The 21,810-nt window shown below is 42.2% G+C and overlaps 1 protein-coding gene across 1 annotated transcript in view; it reads right to left on the bottom strand.

Moving 5' to 3' along the window:
• The window catches only part of ADAMTS18 (ADAM metallopeptidase with thrombospondin type 1 motif 18), a 157,615-nt gene that overhangs the window by 41,053 nt on the left and 94,752 nt on the right, over positions 1-21,810 (bottom strand). Inside the window, exons 10-15 of the mRNA XM_079907168.1 lie at positions 20,751-20,846; positions 16,325-16,473; positions 10,305-10,477; positions 6,130-6,260; positions 5,186-5,309; positions 3,994-4,238 (exon numbers count right to left, since the gene is read on the bottom strand). Of these exons, the coding sequence (XP_079763294.1) occupies positions 3,994-4,238; positions 5,186-5,309; positions 6,130-6,260; positions 10,305-10,477; positions 16,325-16,473; positions 20,751-20,846 (918 nt within the window). The remainder of the gene's footprint in view (positions 1-3,993; positions 4,239-5,185; positions 5,310-6,129; positions 6,261-10,304; positions 10,478-16,324; positions 16,474-20,750; positions 20,847-21,810) is intronic.

Here is a 21,810-nt window from a genome sequence, read left to right as displayed (position 1 = left end):
CTTGATAGAAAGAAATAAACATATGCACCTAAAAAATTAGGACTGAATAAAAAGTCTCAAAATCTTTAACCAGAAAGTTCAATTCCTATGCCTTAGGCGTAATTACAGGGTGATTTTAGGGCCTTGATTCATTGTTGAGCTCCAAACTACGCTAACAATAGTCCAATTTGATTTGGGGTTCCTAATCTCATCTTCTGAAATAAAAGAAACAACCCAATCAAAAAATGGGCAGATGATCTAAATAGACATTTCTCCAAAGAAGACACACAGATGGCCGAAAAGATGCTCAACATCACGAATTATGGGAGAAATGCAAATCAAAACTACAACGAGGTATCAGCTCGCACTGGTCAGAATGGCCATCATCAAAAAGTCTACAGACAATAAATGCTGGAGGGGGTGTGGAGAACAGGGAACCCTCCTACACTGTTGGTGGGAATGTAGATTGGTGCAGCCACTATGGAGAACAGTATGGAGGTTCCTTAAAAAACTAAAAATAGAACTACCATATGATCCAGCAATCCCACTCCTGGGCATTTATCCAGAGAAAACCATGGTTCGAAAAGATACATGGGCCCCCAATATTCACTGCAGCACTATTTACAACAGTCAAGACATGGAAGCAACCTAAATGTCCATCAACAGAGGAATCGATAAAGAAGATGTGGTACATATATACAATGGAATACTATTCAGCCATAAAAACGAATGAAATAATGCTATTTGCAGCAACATGGATGGACCTAGAGATTATCACACTAAGTGAAGTCAGTCAGACAGAGAAAGAAAAATACCATATGATATCACTCATATAGGGAATCTAATTTTTAAAAAATTATACAAATGAACTTATTTATAAAACAATCATGCAGATTTAGAAAACAAACTTACGGTTACCAAAGGGGAAATGTGGCAGGCAGGGATAAATCAGGAGCTTGGCAGTGCTTTGTGTCCACCTTGAGGGGTGGGATAGGGAGGGTGAGAGGGAGACGCAAGAGGGAGGAGATATGGGGATATATGCATATGTATAGCTGATTCACTGTGTTATAAAGCAGAAACTAACACACCATTGTAAAGCAATTATACTCCAATTAAGATGTTAAAAAAAAATATGTAAACACACACATACACAAATTAGGAGCTTGGGATTAACACACACACACACACTACTATATATAAAGTAGATAACCAACAAGGACCTACTGTATAGCACAAGGAACTCTACTCAATACTCTGTAATAACCTATATGGGTAAACAATCTGAAAAAGAATAGATACATGTAGATGTGTAATTGAATCACTTTGCTGTACACCTGAAACTAACACAACATTGTAAATCAACTATACTCCAATATAAAAAAAAAAAAGACCTGAGAGGGTTGGAAGACTATTTCCTAAAGACAGCTGCTCTCAATTGTGAAATCTTTGCAGGACCTTCTATCACACAGACAGAGATGACAGGACCTAGTGTCTCAAGTTCACAAGATAATGGGAAATTAACTCACGGTCAAGACCTAGGGCCAGGGTTGCAAACTCAAATATCTACTGGGACCAGAAGTTCCTTTTTCGTGAAAGATGTCAAAATCTATATTTTTATAAGAAATCATCTGATATTAAACCTCTGATCCATTTTTTAAAAATTATGAAGATCTGGGAGCTGGATTTGGCCTGTGGTTGCCAGTTTGCTCATCATGGTCTGAGGTTTAGGTTTTTAAAAAATATATCTGTTATATGCTCAGAAGGCAGAAGTATGGTAACAGTTAGAAACGTTATGCGCCAAGCACTCTGTAAGCACTGAAGTTATCTTAAATTCTTCTTATGCTAGCACTGACAGTTAGCTGGTATTGTTTGCCCATTTTTACAAATGTGGACATTAAGTGACACAGAGGTGAAGGTACTTGTCCAAGTTACATAGCTAATTACAAGTCTGTACTCTTAACCATACAATGGGTACAACATCTGACTTAGAATCCAAAGTTATGTTTAGTCTATATACAATGGAATATTACTCAGCCATTAAAAAGAATGCCATTTGCAGCAACATGGATGGACCTAGAGATTAACATACTAAGTGAAGTAAGTCAGACAGACAAAAACAAATATCATATGATATCACTTATATGGAGAATCTAAAAAAAAAGATGCAAATAAACTTATTTACAAAACAGATATAGACTCATAGTCTTAGAGAATGAACTTCCGGTTGCCAGGGGGAAGGGTGAGGGGAAGAGATAGATTGGTAGTTTGGGATTGACATGTACACACTGTTATATTTTAAATAGATAACCAACAAAGACGTACTGTATAGCACAGGGAACTCTGCTCAATACTCTGTATTAACCTAAATGGGAAAAGAATTTGAAAAAGAATAGATACATGTATATGTATAACTGAATCATTTTGCTGTACACCTGAAACTAACACAACATTGTTAATCAAATATACTCTAATATAAAATAAAAATTAAAAAAATAAAAAACGCAGTACTTAAGAATCCACCTGCCAATGCAAGGGACATGGGTCCTATCCCTGGTCGGGGAAGATCCCACATGTGGTGGAGCAACTAAGCCCGTGCGCCACAACTACTGAGCCTGAGCTCTAGAGCCCACGCACCACAACTACTGAGCCCATGCACCACAACTACTGAAGCCCGTGTACCCTAGAGCCCGCGCAACGCAACTATGGAAGCCCGTGCGCTCTAGGGCCTGCATGCCACAACTACTGAGCCCGTACACCTAGAGCCCGTGCTCCACAACAAGAGAAGCCACCACAATGAGAAGCCCGCACACCACAATGAAGAGTAGCCCCTGCTCGCTGCAAATAGAGATAGCCCGCGTGCAGCAACGAAGACCCAACACAGCCAAAAAAAATCTAGCAAAAATTAAAATAAAATAAAATAGGTCCCTTCAAGGGGGAAAAAAGTTATATGTAGTCATACTTTTAAACTATCTTTTTTTAAATTCATCTTCCTTAGTAAATGTTTAAGACTAGTACCTTAAATAATAACAATAATAATAATAGTTGAATTAAGCTTATGTTTCCTTGATTCCAGAAGAGTATAGCAGTATGACTGGACTGAGAGGAGATATCATACTTGTAGATGGAAAAGATTTGGACTCCAACTCAACTCTGCTTTTTTCCTAGCTATGTGAGTTAGGCAAATCTTTTAACATTTCTTCACACTTCCTTGCTTATTTTGCTGGCAAGTCAGTGAGGTAGGTTTTCTATCCCAATTTTGCAAGTGAGAAATTGAAACTCCATGTCACTAACAGGAGTGCCTGGTCACATGAGTCCTCAGTACATGGTGGCCACGACTTCTACACAACCTCAAGCAAATCACGTGCCTCTGAAAGCGCACAATTAGCCTCATTTTACAAACTGGAAAAAGCAAACCCAGAGACGCGACGAGGACCAAAGAAAATGGACCCAGGATAATTGCGTTACAGCGTCATTTGCAGACATGGTGGCTGTTTTTATTATCCTCATCATTACCCACTTATTTCTTTTCTTTTCTCACCTCTAAAGAAATGATGGCTTACAAAAGTAAGGTGGTTTGCTATGACTAAAACCTTCTTGACATCAAGCAAGTGTGCTTTCTGTTACATCACTCTGCATGCCACAACTACTGAGCCCGTGTGCTGCAACTACTGATCTATGTGATGAACAGCCACAATGGATGATCTCAACAGCAGACACACACAAACTGGAATCATGTAAAGACGATTCCTTATATTCCTCAGCTATCACAACAGCCAAGTGTACCCGTGAAAGGTGGGCATCTGCACGTGAACATCAACACATTCTCTCCGGGACCCGTTGGATCCCTGCCCGCTTCCCCCAGATGGAGCTGCTGTCTTTTCCCCTTTGCACTTTGAGATTTAGCCTATTAGGAAACAAATTTGAACTAGGATTTTTTTAAGCTAGCTCAAATCGGGGTCATCACTATAAATTCCGCAAGAGGCACTGAGAACTGAATAAAGAGAAGGGGCTTACTTCAAAGACCAGGGTCTCATTGGTGGGTCCCAGCGCGGACAGGCGTTCTGGGTGGTTGAAGGTGCGCTGGTACTCAAACACCGTCCCCGCGAAGGCGAACTCCCCCGGCCAGTCGATGCTCCAGCCCCCCGTGAGGTAATACTTGTGACTGAGGCTTCGGACGGCGAGGTAACTGGAGGATATCTGAAGCTCCTGGACCTCGATGCTGCGGGCGCCCGGTGGGACGGTGACAACCGGATAATATTCTAAGTGGAAAAGAACAGAGTATTTCTGACATCCACGTCGTGCACTGGAGATGGGCTCAGAGACAGGTAGTGGCCATTTTTACAGAGTGGGGAGTTCGATCATCAGCTGACATTCCTCTCTACTCTTATGAAGTGAAAACACTCAGTTATTTCATTTTCCAAGTGGTAGGAACACCAGAGAGAGAAAATGGGTGACCTTTTCCCAAGCACATGTGTGTGGACAGGAAACACTCTTCCCTTTTCCAGAACCACAAAGGCCATGCAACTCAAGGATGCTTTTTATTTTTAATCTACCTGGAAAAAACTTGGAGCCACCTATTCTCAACAGTGATGTGCAGAAGACAGGGCTCAAAGTTCAATTCTACTCAAGACAGAGAATTGCTTCAAATATTCATCTAACGTTGTAAGTGTGGACCATCTAAGTTCCATAATACATTCTTTGTTTAACAAATGCACGTGGGGCGTATGGCAGCCTGGTCAGAATATTGAAATTGCTAAGCAGAAAGGCGTTTGTTGAACACCCCTCTGGGATTTTTTTTTTTTTTTTTTTTTTGCGGTACGGGGGCCTCTCACTGCTTTGGCCTCTCCCGTTGCGGAGCACAGGCTCCGGACGTGCGGGCTCAGCGGCCATGGCTCACGGGCCCAGCCGCTCCGCGGCATGTGGGATCTTCCCGGACTGGGGCACGAACCCGTGTCCCCTGCATCGGCAGGCGGACTCTCAACCACTGCGCCACCAGGGAAGCCCTGGGATGTATGTATTGATGAAACTACTCACACGAAAAACCCACCAATTCTCCCTTGCTCTTGCATAAGCACTAAAAGCCATCATCTACTGTGTGTCAGGTGAGTTAGTAAAAGGCTCAAGCGTACTTAGCGTGACTTAAGTTTGCTCAGCAGCAAAGGGTGTGTCCCACCAATGACGGCACTGAATTTGCAGCATCACTTACCATTCGCTTTGTGCTGGTTGAGGTACAGGCCTTTATAAATCTTGCAAGTTGAATTGTCACCTTTGCAAACACCACAGGCATCTGAAACTGCTTTAGAGCCAAGTTCATGATCGCATCCCACTGGCTGTAACCAAAAAAAAAAAAAAAAAAAGGGAGAAAAGTCAAAGACTATAGAAGCCAGTAGCTTAGAATAACCAAGAGGTACATGGCTTTCCATATTTACTGAACATTAGGAAGGTAGGGCAGCTTTATGGTTAAAAGCAGAGTCTCAAGTTTGACCGGGCATTCAAAGCCTTCCTCTGTCATGACTGGATGTAAGATTAGGTAAGTTACATAACTTACAGACATCTGTAAAACTGGAATGAAACATCACCACTGCTACTAATGGGAGGGGAATTTATTCAGGCCAGCTCTACCAGTGAAACATAAAAATGTTGGGACACCACCCCCTTCCCCACCACGAACACACACACAACCCTTAAAAGATCACAGAGCTCACAATCCAATTAAGACCAAAGAGAAAGTGGATACCGGAAGGAAAAGAAAAACTAATCCGAAATAAACAGAGTGCTCTTTCCAAACGCACTTATGAGGTTCTAATCACAGAGTGAAAATACTTAGTGAACACGAAAGAAAAGTCTACTACTATTATTTACATTCTAATTGAATTTTGACAACTACTGTGTAAAGTAGGATATATCATCATCTCCATATGTGGAAAGAGTGAAAAGGCAACTCAAAACACTGGACGGGGGTCACGCAGAAATTAAGAGGGAATTTGGAGATAAAACTCACATCCAACTGGAAAATGTTACCCTCTTCCCCCCGACACCACCTGCTTTTATCCAGACCCAAGAATCTCTTGGAACACTTCTCACGCTATGCATTTGACAGGAGGCAACACAAGCATGACCATACACCCCAAAGCAAAGATGTTCTCTTACTTCACAAATCCCATCAATGCAAACATCATTTTTGTGTGGGGAGCAAGGAGTTCCGTCTTTCACCTTGCTGGACATGGCAAAAAAGAATTCAAAGTTCTCAGCCTTGCAGTACAGCTTACATCGATCTTCCTCTAGAAGCAAAGAGACCAAAAGAGGTCATGGTCAAGAGGAAATCATAGAAAAATGACACGAGTACCAAAAAGATGAGTTAAATTTAATTAGAAAGCTATTATGATCAAGATGGAAGATGTCACACACAGTTTTCTGGCGGGGTGTGTGTGCAAGGGCGTGCCCGAGGGCAGATGTGTGTGGCTTTTAAAAACATGAGTTCCTTTTAGTAGTCCATATAAAGTCTGCTTTAACATTGATACATGAGAATTTTATTTCTCTAATCCTGAGTAAGAGCCATAATACACGTGGTTGGTGGGTTGTGTCACTACCCTCCTTGTATAGTAGATACTTAAGGCTTTACAGGCCCTGAGGTCAGCCATTGACAATACATAAATGAAGGACTATTGCTGTGTCCCAATAAAATGTTATTTTTAAAAAACGGGCCAGATTTGGCCCACAGGTCATAGTCTGCTGACTGTATTTAGGACACGGATTATTTTACGTATTTATTCAGTCTGTTAACAGGGAAAATTCTAGGCACTTTGGAAAAAAGGCATATGGTCAATAATGTTTATAAAACATATAGAAAAGAATCATATCATGAAAAGGAGGAGAAAGCAAACAAACTAAACATTCAGGCTAAAAAAATGTAATTTTTATTGATCATTAAGTCCCTGAGAAGTTTCTGGTACCACAGGCAAAAACAAAGAAGTATTATCTCTATAGAGCACTTGTTATCAGAAAGGAGCTGTGCCTACTTCTCCAACAGAGAGTTCTTTTTTGACCAGGAATTCCAGATGACGTTTCTCCCATGAGACCTGACGTGCAACTGTGTGATATCCCTGATAACAGTTTTACAACAAACGTGTAAACAGTTTGCAAACGGTTGTGCTTCACAAAACCTCTCAATAAAAGACAAAGTCAAAAATATGAAGGCAGTGGAATTATCATGGTCCAAACATGCAGCCATGTGGATGGATTCCATTTTTTTTCTCACCTAGGAATTCTTTCTAATAGAAGTTTTATCTCACGCCTCCTACCCTGTGCATATGAGATTAGGGAGCTGGAAGACATGTTACCCTCTTTTTTCTCCCTCATTCCCAGGAATTAACAAGTTCTAGAAAGTTCAGTTTTTCCAGTACAGGTTCCTGGGAAAGTTTAGGAACTAGTCTATTAGAAAGAAACAAAGAAGCTGGGACAGGGGATAAATTAGGAGTTTGGGATTAACAGATACACACTACTATATATAAACAGATAAACAACAAGGTCCTACTCCATAGCACAGGGAACTACACTCAATATCTTGTAATAACCTGTAATGGAAAAGAATCTGAAAAAATATATATACACATACATATATATATATATACACACCAACTGAATCACTTTCCTGTACACCTGAAACTAACACAACATTGTAAATCAACTATACTTCAATTAAAAAAAAAGAAACAAGGGGCTTCCCTGGTGGCGCAGTGGTTGAGAGTCTGCCTGCCTACGCAGGGGACACGGGTTCGTGCCCCGGTCCGGGAAGATCCCACATGCCAAGGAGCGGCTGGGCCCGTGAGCCATGGCCGCTGAGCCTGCACGTCTGGAGCCTGTGCTCCGTAACGGGAGAGGCCACGACAGTGAGAGGCCCACGTACCACAAAAAAGAAAAAGAAAAAAAAGAAAAAAAGAAACAAGAAGAAGGAAACTCATCACTGGAAGACAAAGACTGTCTACGTTTATGAATAAATTCTTTCCCAAACTGCATGAATGGCACAGACCTTCAAATCATGGTCAGTCTTTTCGATTTTAAATAAGTATCAAAAGGAGAAGAGGGAAGGATGAGAAGGCCTTAACTTTTCTGTCTCCCACTCTAGGATGTGTGACCCTAAGTGTCTGTTTTTTATTCTTTATTTTTATTTTTTGGCCAAGCGGCATGTGGGATCTTAGTTCCCTGACCGGGGATAGAACCCATGCCCCCTGCAGTGGAAGCGCAGAGTCTAAACCACTGGATCGCCAGGGAAGTTCCTGGGGTCTCTGTTTTATTCAATGTACTCGCCTCTGTATCTAGCAGGGTGTCTCCCAGGCAGTAAGTACTCAGTCAACATCTGTTGAGTGAATGAATGAAATGCCAGGCTCCCTACCTGGTAAAAACTGCAATAATATTAGTGAAAGAAATTTGAAATCAAAAACCATTTTATAAGTCACAAAGTTTTTCTGCTTCACTTTCTCTTTATGTATTCAACCCACAACTTATCTAAAGGATGATAACAACAGATTCTGTGCACACTATATTTAAAGGAAGATGTGGGAAAGACCAAGGATTATCCAAGAAGACAAAGCAAAGGAAGGACAAGAGAGTCTTGGATAAGGAACCATAGATGAGAAACATGGAATTAGGGGCGAATACAGCCAAGAGAAAATAAGTCTTCAAGTGTCAGAACTGAGAGCAACTGCAGCTATCCTAAATGTTCGTGGGAACCTGCTGCATGGTACCCTTCCTAGGTAATTTCTTAGTTCCTGATAGAATGTCTCCAGTTGATAGAGCATTTACTGCTCAGGATGGGACACGCTTCCATTAAGGACAGTTGATATTTATTTATTCATTTGTTCCAAAAGTTATAAATATGTTCCAAGTGCTGTTCTTAGATGAGAGAGATACAAGCATACTCAAAACGGACAAAGGCTTCAACCCTGGGGAACCTAATAATTCTTGTGGGGAGAAAGATAATGAATAAATGCCAATATAATATCAATTCTCGCACCAAGAGCAATGCAGAATAAAGCAGGCAAAGGATTCAGAAAATGACAGGAAGGAAGGTCTCTCTGAGGACACGGCCATAGGAACCATAGGAATTTCTGAGCACGTGAATTAATTCTGTTTTCAGAAGCAATTTCCAATAAATTGAAATCTCCCTCTGTTCAATCTCTCTGAATTTTTGAAGGGAACTAGTTTCTCTCCTACAGTCAACATCTGTCAGTCCCTCACTGCTTTCTCCTAAGACACAGATTTCAGAATTTTAATGTCAGTCCCAATTTGTGCTTTTAGACAAGCAGCTTTTGGACCCAGAACTAGATTCACACTCGTGCAACGGCTGGGCTGGTGTTAAGCAAAGCTGAGTACCGTCCCCTTTGATTTGGAGATGTTACTTGTCACAACGATGTCTCTGATTACATTAGCTTCTTTTCGGTCTCTGATCATATAGGTTCATTCTGAGCTTTCGCACAGAAGCAGCCCTCCATCTTATTTCATGAATTATCATTAAATTTGGTCTCTTCCCATCCTGCGTATGTACAACTGCGATTCACGTTAGTCCCTTTTCCAAAGGAAGAGTGGATGAGTTTTGATAAAGCAAGTGAATGGAAAAAAATGAAAAGGAAACAACCAAAATGGTGACAGCTTATTCTGCACAGGTAACACAAAGTACGTTAAATTTGGTACTTGTACTTTGTACACATGGTAACTAAAATAAATTCTGGTGCCCAGCCAAGATCAAATCAAATCAACATAAAAGGTCAAATTCAAGCCATTACTTTAAGGTATAATAAGTACCAAGAACTTAATATAGAGACATTTTTTATTCATGATGTGTGTGTGTGCGCGTGCGCGCGTGTGTGTGTGCGTGTGCGTGTGTGTGTACACTCTGCAAACAGGCCTTTCCATGCTTGTAATCATCTACCACCTCAGGTACCGAGTGTGGTGTCTCTATGGGGCATATATGGTTTCATGAGGTTTTGGTCTGGACAATTCATACCAATTTCAATTAACATCCCTGGGAGACTTAATCGCTGAAATGTCAAAGGTAAGTTTAGAAACGTAAGTGCATTCCAAACACATGAACTCTTCGACTTATACATGTGGGAGGAAAGGGGTGTCTTGTGAAAGAAAAAAAAAAAGTGTGGAAAAATAAACAAAACCTAAAGAAGTGAATGAAAAACTGGGCCAGGACGGGTCTGGGGAATGAAAGGTAAACATGGAAACTTTTTTACACAGGCAGCAATTTCTTCTGTGCTGTTCATTCACGTTACTGTTCACGTAGAGACATACTTGTTTGAGGTTCGTAGAGACCAAATTACCTTCCACTTTCGTATAGGGTTTCCACTGGTAGAACCATCCACGGAAAGGTTTGCTGTTATATTCTGCACACTGCTGGGCTCGAAAATCCAAGCTATTTTCATTACAAGGGTTAATATTGCACAGCTGATATACACGGCTAGAGCCATGACAGAACTTGCCACCATACTGCGGCCTAAAAAGAAAATTAAAGATCTTCAATACTAGCAATCAAAAGGCTATTAGTCACAGGCAATAATATAAGGAGGGACAGTCAAGATGATCATGGTCACAGTGTATGCAGTCCATTACAAAAATGGAAATATGTAGTCTACTACCCTTATGTCCCAACCCTTCTTATACCCATGGCAGACATAACTAATCAATCAAGGATTTTTCTTTTTCTTTGCTTTCTTTTCTCAGCATAGCCCTTGGGCAGCCACTACCACTGCTCATCAATTTCCATGTTAGACCAAACTTACTTGCCACCTCTGAGCCAATTTTTACATTCTGGCGATTTCCATAAAGACTGATGAAGGCATATTCTTGACACTCATCCTATCACCTCATGCGTTAGGGAAATCTGTAAACACACCTAAATGTTCTTGTTAATGTAGATGTGTGCTTGTGTGCTACACATGCAAACACACACGCCCCATTTGTTGGCATCAAAGCTCTTCCAACGCAGACCCAACTCCTCCCCAGCTTGTCTGCCATCTCTGACCACTCCCATAATCTTCCTACAGCTTGCCATGCACCTGCTGTGATGTGGAACAGCGGTCCCCTACCTTTTTGGCACCAGGCACCAGTTTCGTGGAAGACAATTCTTCCAGGAACCGGGGTGGGGGGCGGAAGGCAGGGGATGGTTCAGGAGGCAATGCGAGCCATGGGGAGCGGCAGATGAAGCTTTACTCCCTCACCCGCCACTCACCTCCTGCCGTGCGGCCCGATTCCTAACAGGCCGTGGACCGGTACCAGTCCGCAGCCCGGGGGCTGGGGACCCCTGACGTAGAAGGTCAGTCAGGACACTGAGGATATTACATGCCATATTTTCCAATCCAGCTTTGTCAGTCACTGAGCTGATAGCTTGATGACTGTCAGACTCACGTGTGCTTTATTCTAATTGATTCTAAACGCTGGGGGAAAAAACATGTCCTTGTTTTCATCTGCATCATCACTTTTTAACGTTGCAGGTGGCCTGCTCCTTTCCTGCCAAGCACAATGGGAAATGGATTTCCAGAGTAGGGAATCCCATTAGAACATAAATAATTGTGATCTAATGGCAAGCTCTTTAAGATCTCGCTAGGCAGACTGCACAAACCAGAAAGCAAAATAAAAAGGAGCGTCAGCCACACTGAAAGTTACCAGGGACACCTTACCCAGCTGACTCCTGGCACAAAGCAATTGCTTCTTTTCATTCCCACTTTTTTTTGGAGCTTTCTCCTAAGGCTAGACACCAACTACAGATCACCTCGTACAAAAGCTCAGGGCAAACATGTAACATGAAAGAAGGCTCCAAGTTAATAAATTTCTGTGATTAAAATTCCTTGTCTCTTTAGGAAGCACAGGAATGCTATAAAACTCCCCTGGATTTGCTTCGGCACATTTTATCAAATTCTCCTATGCTAAAATGGATTCAACAGAAACGGGAAGTGTCACACCGCCAGAATGAGATTTTTCAGCTATTTCAAAACATTCTGGAACAACTACTAAAACATTCAGCAGTCACTGTGCGAGATTAAATCCCTGAAGACTTCTTAAATCATTATCCGAAAAGCATTTCGAAAAACCTTAAAGTGCCACATGAGAGCCTTACTCTATTCCCGGTCATCTTCATGAGTCATAATTAAAATTTTCTCAGCGTAAGTCTTTCTTGTCGGAGAGTTTACAAATAAGCTTCATTTAGACTACTCAAATTCAATAAAGTGAAAGAGGACCACGTGTGACTGCTTCAACTCAGACACTGTAACATGGGAAAGACCTCAAAACTCATAGAGCCATCCCCTCATTTTATAGATGAAGTGGAAAACGGCTAATAGAGCTTCCAAAATGTGCTCAGTGAAGGTCACATATCTAGAAAGAGACAGAACAGAGCTCGACCTCATCCCTTTGCGCTCTCCCGGATGCCGGTCCTGCCCTGCCAGGCATGCATTTAACTGAGTTAGGCTACAGGGGCGGGGCATGAGAGGACCGAGAGGGAGACAGTGATGTCCAATGGTTAGGGAACTGGCCTTGGACAGTGAAGCAGACCTGAATCGAAACAGTCTCTGCCCTTTCCCAGCTTAACTTTAGGCAATGAGGATTGCCTAATCTGTAAAATGAGGACAGCTGTGATGATTACCTGAGAGAATGTTGGTAAAGAATTTCGGGCAGAGTCTAGAGCCCAGCTAGCACAAATAAACGGTAACTATTTTACAGTGCTTGCTACTCTTAATGACTGGCAAAAATTTGGACTTTTCCATCAAATCCTCAATTACACATACATTTTTTTCTGCAGCTTTGAACGTGAGTATTAGGATAAATTAACAGAAAATTCTACCATGATGGCCCTTGGTACAATGAGTTCTTTATCATTAAAAACAAAAAACAAAAACACCAGAAAACAAATATCTAGGCACCCGATTTTTTCTTTGTATTAAGCTACTATAAAGTACACCCATATTTGCTTCTGCATAATTTACCAAGTCCTGACTACAAATGGTTATATATATATAACATACATATACACATATACACACATATATATTTATACATACATATATTTACATATATATGATTTACATACACACAACGACACATATACATAAATGATAGTCCTGGGCCCTCTGCAGGCTTTCTCAATAAAAATACATGAGGAGGGATATCAAGAAATCAGTGCTTTTTAAAGCACACTTGATGATTCTGATAATCAGCTGAGCCCAGAATTTACTGGTTGAAAAATGGGCCAGAGATATGATTCAACGATTCTCCTGGCACTGTGACTCCAGTGGCATGACATTCTTTCTCAAATCGACTCACGTTTTAGGAGAGTTCTAGAATGCCTTAGCAAGCTTACTTATCACTATTTGAATTTTACTATTTGAATTTTCACTATTAATTTTCTTAAACAGAGTGTATAGGCATTTCACGAGGCTCTCTTCCAGGGACCCAGAAAAAATGTTCGCTGTAAGGATTAAGACAGTGGGATCTTGGTCTGACTCTCCCATGTCCAGCTTGGTGACCCAGCAAGAGCCGCTCCTCTGAATGGGACCCTCTGTCTCCCCTGGTTACCCATTTGCAAAATAACTAGAGGAAACAACAGGTTTCAACTCGCGTATCTGTTCTAACCTGATTGGGAGCAAACGCCTGGAGAAGTCTTTTGAGGAGGCACAGTGGGGAGGCTTTGATCAATTAATAAGGTCTGTCACAGACACAGACGAAGAAGAAGGGCCACATTTGCCAGGGACTGGCCATTCCAGAACCAGATAACCTTTCAATTCTTTTGAAGCTGAAAAGTTCGATAAATCCACGACCCAACCAGAAATAATTCATTTTTTATGAAACAAACTATGTTCTGAGAAAACCATCATTACTGTGCAAAGAAATGCTCACCTTGCTTTTCACGTGAAAAAATGAAATGGTTCGGCTGATCTGAACAGACCAAGCGTTTAAACTGAAGCAAGCGAGAAATAAGTAACTTGAAAGAGGGAGGAAAAAACAGCTTTACGACAACAATGTGAAATAAGAATGGAGGACTGATTCAATTGTCGGGAAGCAGCCGATCACTTACTTGTTTTAGTTGTGACTTCGTGCATAATTAAAGAGAATCCTGATCAGCCTTAATCTTGTTTAAAATGATAAAACTGCACCCAGTAGAACTACTCGAGTGATTAATTCTTTTATAGACATCTCTGAAGTTACAGTATGCTATTTCCATGAACAAGGCCCTATTATAATGAGTGTTCCCAATCCCACAGATATGAGAGAGGTTTTAATTTAAATCTCAGGGGCGTCATTCACGCACTTCACCGGCAGAGTTATTAAATTAGGTAATCTCTTTCTTTCTTGGGAAAGTAGCGAGATTGTAAAATGTTGCGATGTATGAAAACCAGATTCGTGAAATATGCTGCAAAAATGAAAAGTAATACAATGACTTTAACAATTCTATCCAAGACACGGGCTACATTCAAAGGATGAGGAGGGTGTTTTTAATAATCTGGTATAAACTGCAAATGTATCACAAGCCTCCCTACCATTAGACCTAGTTATTGGGTCAGATTAGAGCAGAGCATCTCAACTGGGAATGACTTTGCCCCCTACAGGATGCTTGGCCAAGTCTGGAGATATTTTCGTTGCCATAACTTGGAGGTTGGGGGGAGGGGGACTCATCCTACTGGCATCGAGTGGGTAGAGGTCAGGATTGCTACTAAACACCCTGCCACATACAGGACAAACCCCCCAAACAAAAAAGTTTCAGCCTGAAATGTTAAGAGTGCCAAAGCTGAGCGCTGCTAGATCAGCCTGAGACACTGCAAGCACCTAACAAGCCATGGTCAAAGCGTCTCCAAACCCTCCCTTACATTTTGGAACAAACTGGCCTCTTGATCCAGCTCAGATGAAGTACGATTTGTCTTTTCAAAAATTTCCTTTTGCTCTAAGTTCATTATTTATTTAAATTTGCAATCCACCAAACATTTATGCAATGCTTGCCACGTACCAGGCAATTCTGAAAAGCCCTTTACAAGTACCAGCTCAGTTGAGGGAGGTCCCATCATTATCCCCTTTTTACAAATGAGGGACCCAGAGCAGGGAGAGTTAGGCGTCCAAGGCCGCCTAGCAAGGAAGGGGTGGACAGGAGGCCCGCTTAGGTTCCTGGGCTTGAGAGTCTCTGTTCTCAACCTCCATGCTATGTCACCAACCGAATCGTGTGGTAGAATTAAATCCACTAGTTTTTCAGGGTCCCATCAGTTTCTTCTCACCCCCACAGCCTTCTCCAAAGTCCAGTTTCATCAGGAAGGCCTCTGCTCGCTGCTTCTGAGCACTGACCCTCTGTTACCCGTGTTCCTGGCGAGTTCAGGATGAGGATGATGAAAACCACATGGGCCCCAGAACCTTCTGCCGAATGCCCACTGGATGCTCCCCAGCGTGCCGGGAATTCTACAGACGCAATCTCTAATCCCCCCAAACCATGTGAGGTGGGCGCTGTCATCTCCATTTTATACATAAATCCAACCTCCAAGTTCAAGCGATCTTCCCAAAGCCACACAATTAATAAGTGACAGACCCAGGATGTGGAGTCATATCTTTCCATCTCCAAGTTCTGAGCTCTTTCGACATCACCACTCCAGTCAGGAAATGTACATCTCACACTTGTTTCACATGGGAATTAGAGCAGATAAAAGTAACCTAAAACCACCTTCATCTCACAGAGCACAGAGGGCAGCTCAGACTCCCAGCACCACCAGATCAGATGGTGCTCGCAAGCCAATCTCAACCCAGGGAGGTTTTGATCAGTCCTCCCAGCATTTGATCTTTCTAAAGAAAATTGAGTTTGTTGTCAATATTTTAAAAATTGGGAAATTTCACACAACAGTGTTTCGGATTTCTGGTTTCTCTCGAAAAGTCAGGCTGATCTGTCAACACATGTTGATGTACATTCCTGTAAGGCAAAAATCAGCATACTTTCTCCAGTTCATCAGTTTGCAACACACACACACATACACACACAGAGTCTACCAGCCAAGCTTCTCTGTCCTACAATATCCCAGGCATGCAGCTGTAATTTAGATGCAGAAAGTAATTCACACCATTACTGGAGTCCGTGACAGCAGACTCACACAGAGAATAACTCCTTTGCTGTTTTGAGGTTTCTGCCCATCATACCTCCCCCAGTGCATACAGCCTTTATATACAAGCAGTAAAGCCCTCATTCTTTGATTGCTATTAAGCAGATGGAATAAAACTACAGTTATAAACAGGTATAAACAAGACAGACAAATATGCAAATATGTAACAGGCTGAAGGTTCATGCCTTACAAATGCTGACTTCGTGTCAGAGCCTTACTTGGGGTTATTGCAGTGTCTCTCCTGATACTTCACGCCTCCACCACACGTTCGGGAACATTCTGACCACTTCGACCAGGCGGACCACTGGCCGTGGATGGGCCGAGGCCCGTGCTCCCCAAACTTGACACACTGGCCTTGCCGACACCACTGTGAAAAGAATGTGTGACTTTCAGAGACCACCTGGGAAAGCACGCGGAGATGCCTTGATAGCATCCCTTTCGCTGGCTGTGCTTACACGCTGGTACCCTGCCTTGCCCACGTGCATTCTGAAAGGCTGACATCTAGGGAGAAGGGGCATTTGTCACCAGAAGGCTGAGTATAACAGGACAGGCTTTGCAAGCTGTCCAGGTGACGTGTTCAGATAAGGATCTACCCTCCCGCCTACGGAGGCAGCGCAGACACGAAGGCGAGCCTCCCCTGACATTTGGAAACAATGGGGCTCAGAGAACCCTTGGGCTCATTTTTCTTCCGGGAGAATCAGCTTTTCAGATACGAACACAGAATTTATCATGATTATCACATCCGAAAGACAGATCTAAGTATGCATACGTTTTTATTTCAAATCATCCCTAGAGAGCATTTCTGTTGAAACCGAGTAGCTTTCAGGCTACACAAATTGTGTTTTTAGATAACACCTTTGCCCTTCTGTCTGTATGAAAGGTCCCTGTGTCAGACCCTCTGATGACTCTGAACTGAGTGTCTTTTCTGAATCAGCTCTGGGTCTCTCATGTGCTGGTGATCTGCTCAGTCCGAGAGCTGTTTTCTGTGCTGACCTTTCCATTTGAGTTCTTCTTTGTCATCCAGTCCAGTTCTGTGGGTCACCTCTGTCCTCTGGGGTTGCACTCACCGCTGGGAGTGCTTTCTTTTTTGCCCCTGCGGCGCTTTTATTATGAGCAAGTTCTGCATGATTTAGAGCATAATTGCAGACTTGCCTAAAAGCCTCTGCAATTAGATCCAAAGGGTTGGGGTTTGGATCGTGCCAGGTTCTGCCGAGGAGTGGGGATCGGTTACAGAATTACGGGGAGTTGGTTACGCGTTCAAATCTCCACTTTTCCCCCGTGATACACTTGGCTTCGTGGCGGTCTGTTGTGAGGCTTGGTTGTTAGCGCGCTTTGACTAGGTCAAGAGATGGCTTCCTTCCTTCAGTTTCTTGCCATGTGCTGATGAATTCCTCTGTTTTCCATTTTTCTTTCCCCTGGATTAATTGCTACTTCAGAGTCTGCATGAAATCATATAACGTTGTTGAGAACTTTGACGGGGGAAGCAATGGGTCATTTGAGGATTTTGTCAACCATAAGCACGAACCTGAATCTTCCCCACCAAGAATGGCTGCGTCTCTCAGGCACTGAGCTCAGTGGCTGGGACAAAATGATAACAAGAGCCAATACTAACAACAACAGCAGCTACAGTTTATTAAGTTGCTTCTCTGTGTGCACAATGGTGCTGGGGGGGAGATGGGGGAAAACTTCAGATGCAGTATCTAACGTAACCTTCACAAAGCACGTCGCAGTTAATAACTATTTTCTGAGTGAAAGAAATTTAGCAAAGAAATACTAACTTGCTCAGAGTCAAACTACCCAACTAGCTACACAACCAGCTGAGACTGGGTTTAAGCTCAGTAGCCTAAGGACATATTTACTACTCACCTCGGAGGCAAATGACTGACCAATGCATCTTAACTCAAAATTTTTTTTATTTTTTAGAAATATGGTTTTGAGATCTGTTCCGATCCTTCAATTAATTTGCCTTTCTTTTATTTCAATATTCATCCTGGTATCAAGTTAAGCTGCTCAGAGATTTGTCTCCTCTGGCGTTTTTAATCAGTAGAGAAATCAGGAATACATAGGGATATACACACATACATGCATGATCTGCATGTTTATTACATATAAAGCGTAATACACAAGATATATACACATGTAGTTATATGGATCTATTCATATATGCTTCTATCACTGCTTCTAATTTCAAATTAAATGGCCATGACTTGGGCAAATACCTTTTATAATAGACAGCAAGCACAAACCTTTCTTTCCTCGTACACATAACCTAGATAGAAGTATGAGACTTTCATATCCTCACGTGTTTACCCGGTATTCGTGGCACAAATACCACTGAAGGACCAGCGAGAAGGGGGCAGGGAGGATTCAGGTGAGTTTCAGTTACAATGAAAGAAACAAAACATGGGGTGACTGCGACTCTACAGGACATGGCCCTGGCCTCATGGAGTTTACAGTCTAATGAATAGCCAATTACATCCCCTAGGGAAAGAAGACTCTAAGAACCATATCTATGAGTGCAGTGTAATTATACCGGAGTGAAGCTGGGTGGAAGTTACCAGAATGCTCTCAACTGAGGGTGACCTTACCGGTAAGGGCTTTTCCGCAGTTTATTATATAACCATAGTCTGGTGTATCAAAATAGTGAGATGGGGGCAGTGGTCTAGGGACATCTATTTTCTAATTCTGGCTTGATTAATCTCATGCTATATTAACTTAAGTCTAATCCAGAAGCAGTTTAGCCCCTGTCGAACTAGATCCTGGGTGTATTTGCATAACAGACCTTTGATCTATGCCATTTACCACTTATTTTCCTCATTTACTATATAAATCTTTTCTCGTACATCCCTCTCATGATTAATGCTGTTGCTTTCTTAATGAAAGAATGCCCACTAATCCTCAAGTTGCAAGTTTGCAACTTTGACACTCCAAAAATAAAAATGATGTGAGCAGTACTTACATATTCGATTAATTCATTGTTTTGTATCACCACAGCTAAAACACCCTTCTGCACATTTTCGCTGAGAATCCTTACTGAGATTTCCTAAGACCAGGACATCTGATTAAAAATCGCATAGGATGCTTCAATTTTTTAAATGTTTATTTGCTTTAAAATAAAAAGAGTTAAAAAATAAAATCTTTTTAGAGGTACTGAAGAAATGCCTTAACGAATATCAGAAAGCATCTTCTCAATATTCATTTATTTCGTGTGTCTGTGTCTTTGCCTTTATTGCTGGTCTCTTCGAAAAAGTCTCTCTTTCACCCAACTGACGAACTTCAAATTCAAATTGCTTCACCCAACTGAAGAACTTCAAATTCAAATTCCAACAGCCATCTTGGGGTACCCATTCATCGTAGTTTATTCTAAGTGCACCCCTATTTCCAAGCAGGATTCATTTCTTATTCACTTGGGCTTCGATAGCAGCTACGCGCTTCAAGAAGATGTGTTTAAAAAGAACCAAAGTTACTGGCTTCTGTGCAGGTTCCCCCATTGGACTGTAAATGTTTGAAGAGATAAAATGGAGTTTTATTTATCTCTGTAGATATTTCACTGATATCTAGTGGTCAAGAAGTTATGATGGAATTGAATTCAATTTAAGTGGCCAATTCTTTTCTACAGGCTTGGCTGTCTCAAGAGAGCCAATGGCAGAGACCGAAAAACCTGCAATATCTCCAGCTCTCTCATTGTTCACAGCTTCTCTGTCATGGTCTTTCAAAGTTATGCCCCAAATCTGGATCATTCTACTGGGACCTCAAGTGTATCTTTTTTTTTTTTTTTTTTTTTTTTGCGGTACGCGGGCCTCTCACTGTTGTGGCCTCTCCCGTTGCGGAGCACAGGCTCCGGACACGCAGGCTCAGCGGCCATGGCTCACGGGCCCAGCCGCTCCACGGCATGTGGGATCTTCCCGGACCGGGGCACGAACCCGTGTCCCCTGCATCGGCAGGCGGACTCTCAACCACCGCGCCACCAGGGAAGCCCCATCCTCAAGTGTATCTTCCCCTCCACACTCTACTGGGAAAGGGGAAGAAAAACAGAAACTCATATATGAGAGTCCTTCCTTCAAAACACAGAACTCTCCCATAATCTTCTGTAATAGAAATGGTTCTTAGGGTTGAAGATATTGCGAGCGAAAAGCCCTTCTGTACAACCTAGACGGAGACGCAGCTTGCCCCTCAAGAGATGCTGCTATAAGGGACAGGATGCTGCTAGCGGGCATGTCGGAAGCTCAATGACTGGTCCTGTGACGTGCATCACAGAGGCTCTGTATGCAGGCACGGTCCTTCCTTTGCTACTAAAGGAAATATCTGCTTCCCAAGGCTTGTCTACACTGAATCAAGTTTAAAAAACAAACAGTAAACAATGAAGCCCTCCAGCTCACTGAACTAGAAACATCTGAACCCAAGCCTCCATCTACAAATGGAAAACAAAGGCAAAAGGAAAGAAACCTTCTTAAAAGATGGAGCCAACTCGGTTATATTCTCAGTGAGCTTTAGAATAGCAGCTAAAGAACGCTGGTTAATTGAGAGCAAAGTCCGAAAACAGATGAAGCCAAAGTGTTCCGGTCTGAGGTAACAGTACAAATAGTTTGGGTTCTATACTTTATGAAGTCTCTAGAACTAAAAACTAACAAGTAGGCAGTTTACCATACTCAAGCCACAAACGGTCCCTTCCGCGGCAGGCATGAACTTGGTCTCACACCTGTGGCCCGCTCGGTGGCACCAAAGTGATTTGCAAATGTCCTGAAAGGAAAGAAGGAGAAGGCGAGGGTGATGATGCAATAAAAACAAAGAGATCCAAAGCTGTTGTATCAAACATTCTATTTTCAGGTGGCCGAAATGCGACATTATCCAGAAAGTAGAGTCAAGTGAAGTTGGTAGTAGCAAGGTAACCAGTAATATGTCCTAGCAAATATGTAAGCAGGAAACTTCTACACTACCCATATATTCATGTGTGTTTAGTAATGACTGGGAGGTCACAATAGTTAATTTGGAGACTATTTGCCTTTTAACTAAGAGATCTGGTTTCTAACCGTCATCACCACCATCATCATCACCACCATCATCATCATTTAAGTAGAACAGACCAAGACTGGAATAATGCATGTCTGATTCAAATCCTTGTCCTGCATTTCCAGGTTGCAGGACCTATGGACATGTTATAGAAGTCCTTTAAACTGCAGTTTCCTCACCTGTGAATAAGTGATAAAATTAGCACATGCCTCAACAGGGTTGTTCTCAAGGATAAATGGTGTAAATGATCATCATCGTTCCTTCTTCACCTTTATAATAGTTTTCAAGCATTTGGACAATTTAATTCTTACACTAGGCCTAGGAAATAATGTAACTCTCATACTGGATTGTAGCAGGCAGAAGGATGGCCCCCAAAACAACCATGTCCTAATTCTTGGAACCTGTGACTATATTAGGTTATATAGCAAAGGAGAATTAAAGTTGCAGATAAAATTAATGTTGCTAATCCGTTGACCCTGAGATGGGGAAGTGCTGAGATTTTCCAGATGGGCCCAAGGTAATCACAAGGGTCCTTAAACAGGGAAGAGGAAGACAGAAGAGAACCGGAGAGATGGCAGCGGGGGGAGAACTCAGGGAGGTGCTGCTGATTCTGAAGATGGAGGAAGAGGCCGTGACCCAAGAATGCCAGCCACTTTGGGAAGCTGGAGAAGGCAAGAGAATGGCCTCTCTTCTA

The sequence above is a fragment of the Stenella coeruleoalba genome (genome assembly GCF_951394435.1).
Source record: "Stenella coeruleoalba genome assembly, chromosome: 20".
NCBI lineage: Eukaryota > Metazoa > Chordata > Mammalia > Artiodactyla > Delphinidae > Stenella > Stenella coeruleoalba.
This window is presented reverse-complemented; position numbering and strand designations above follow the sequence as displayed.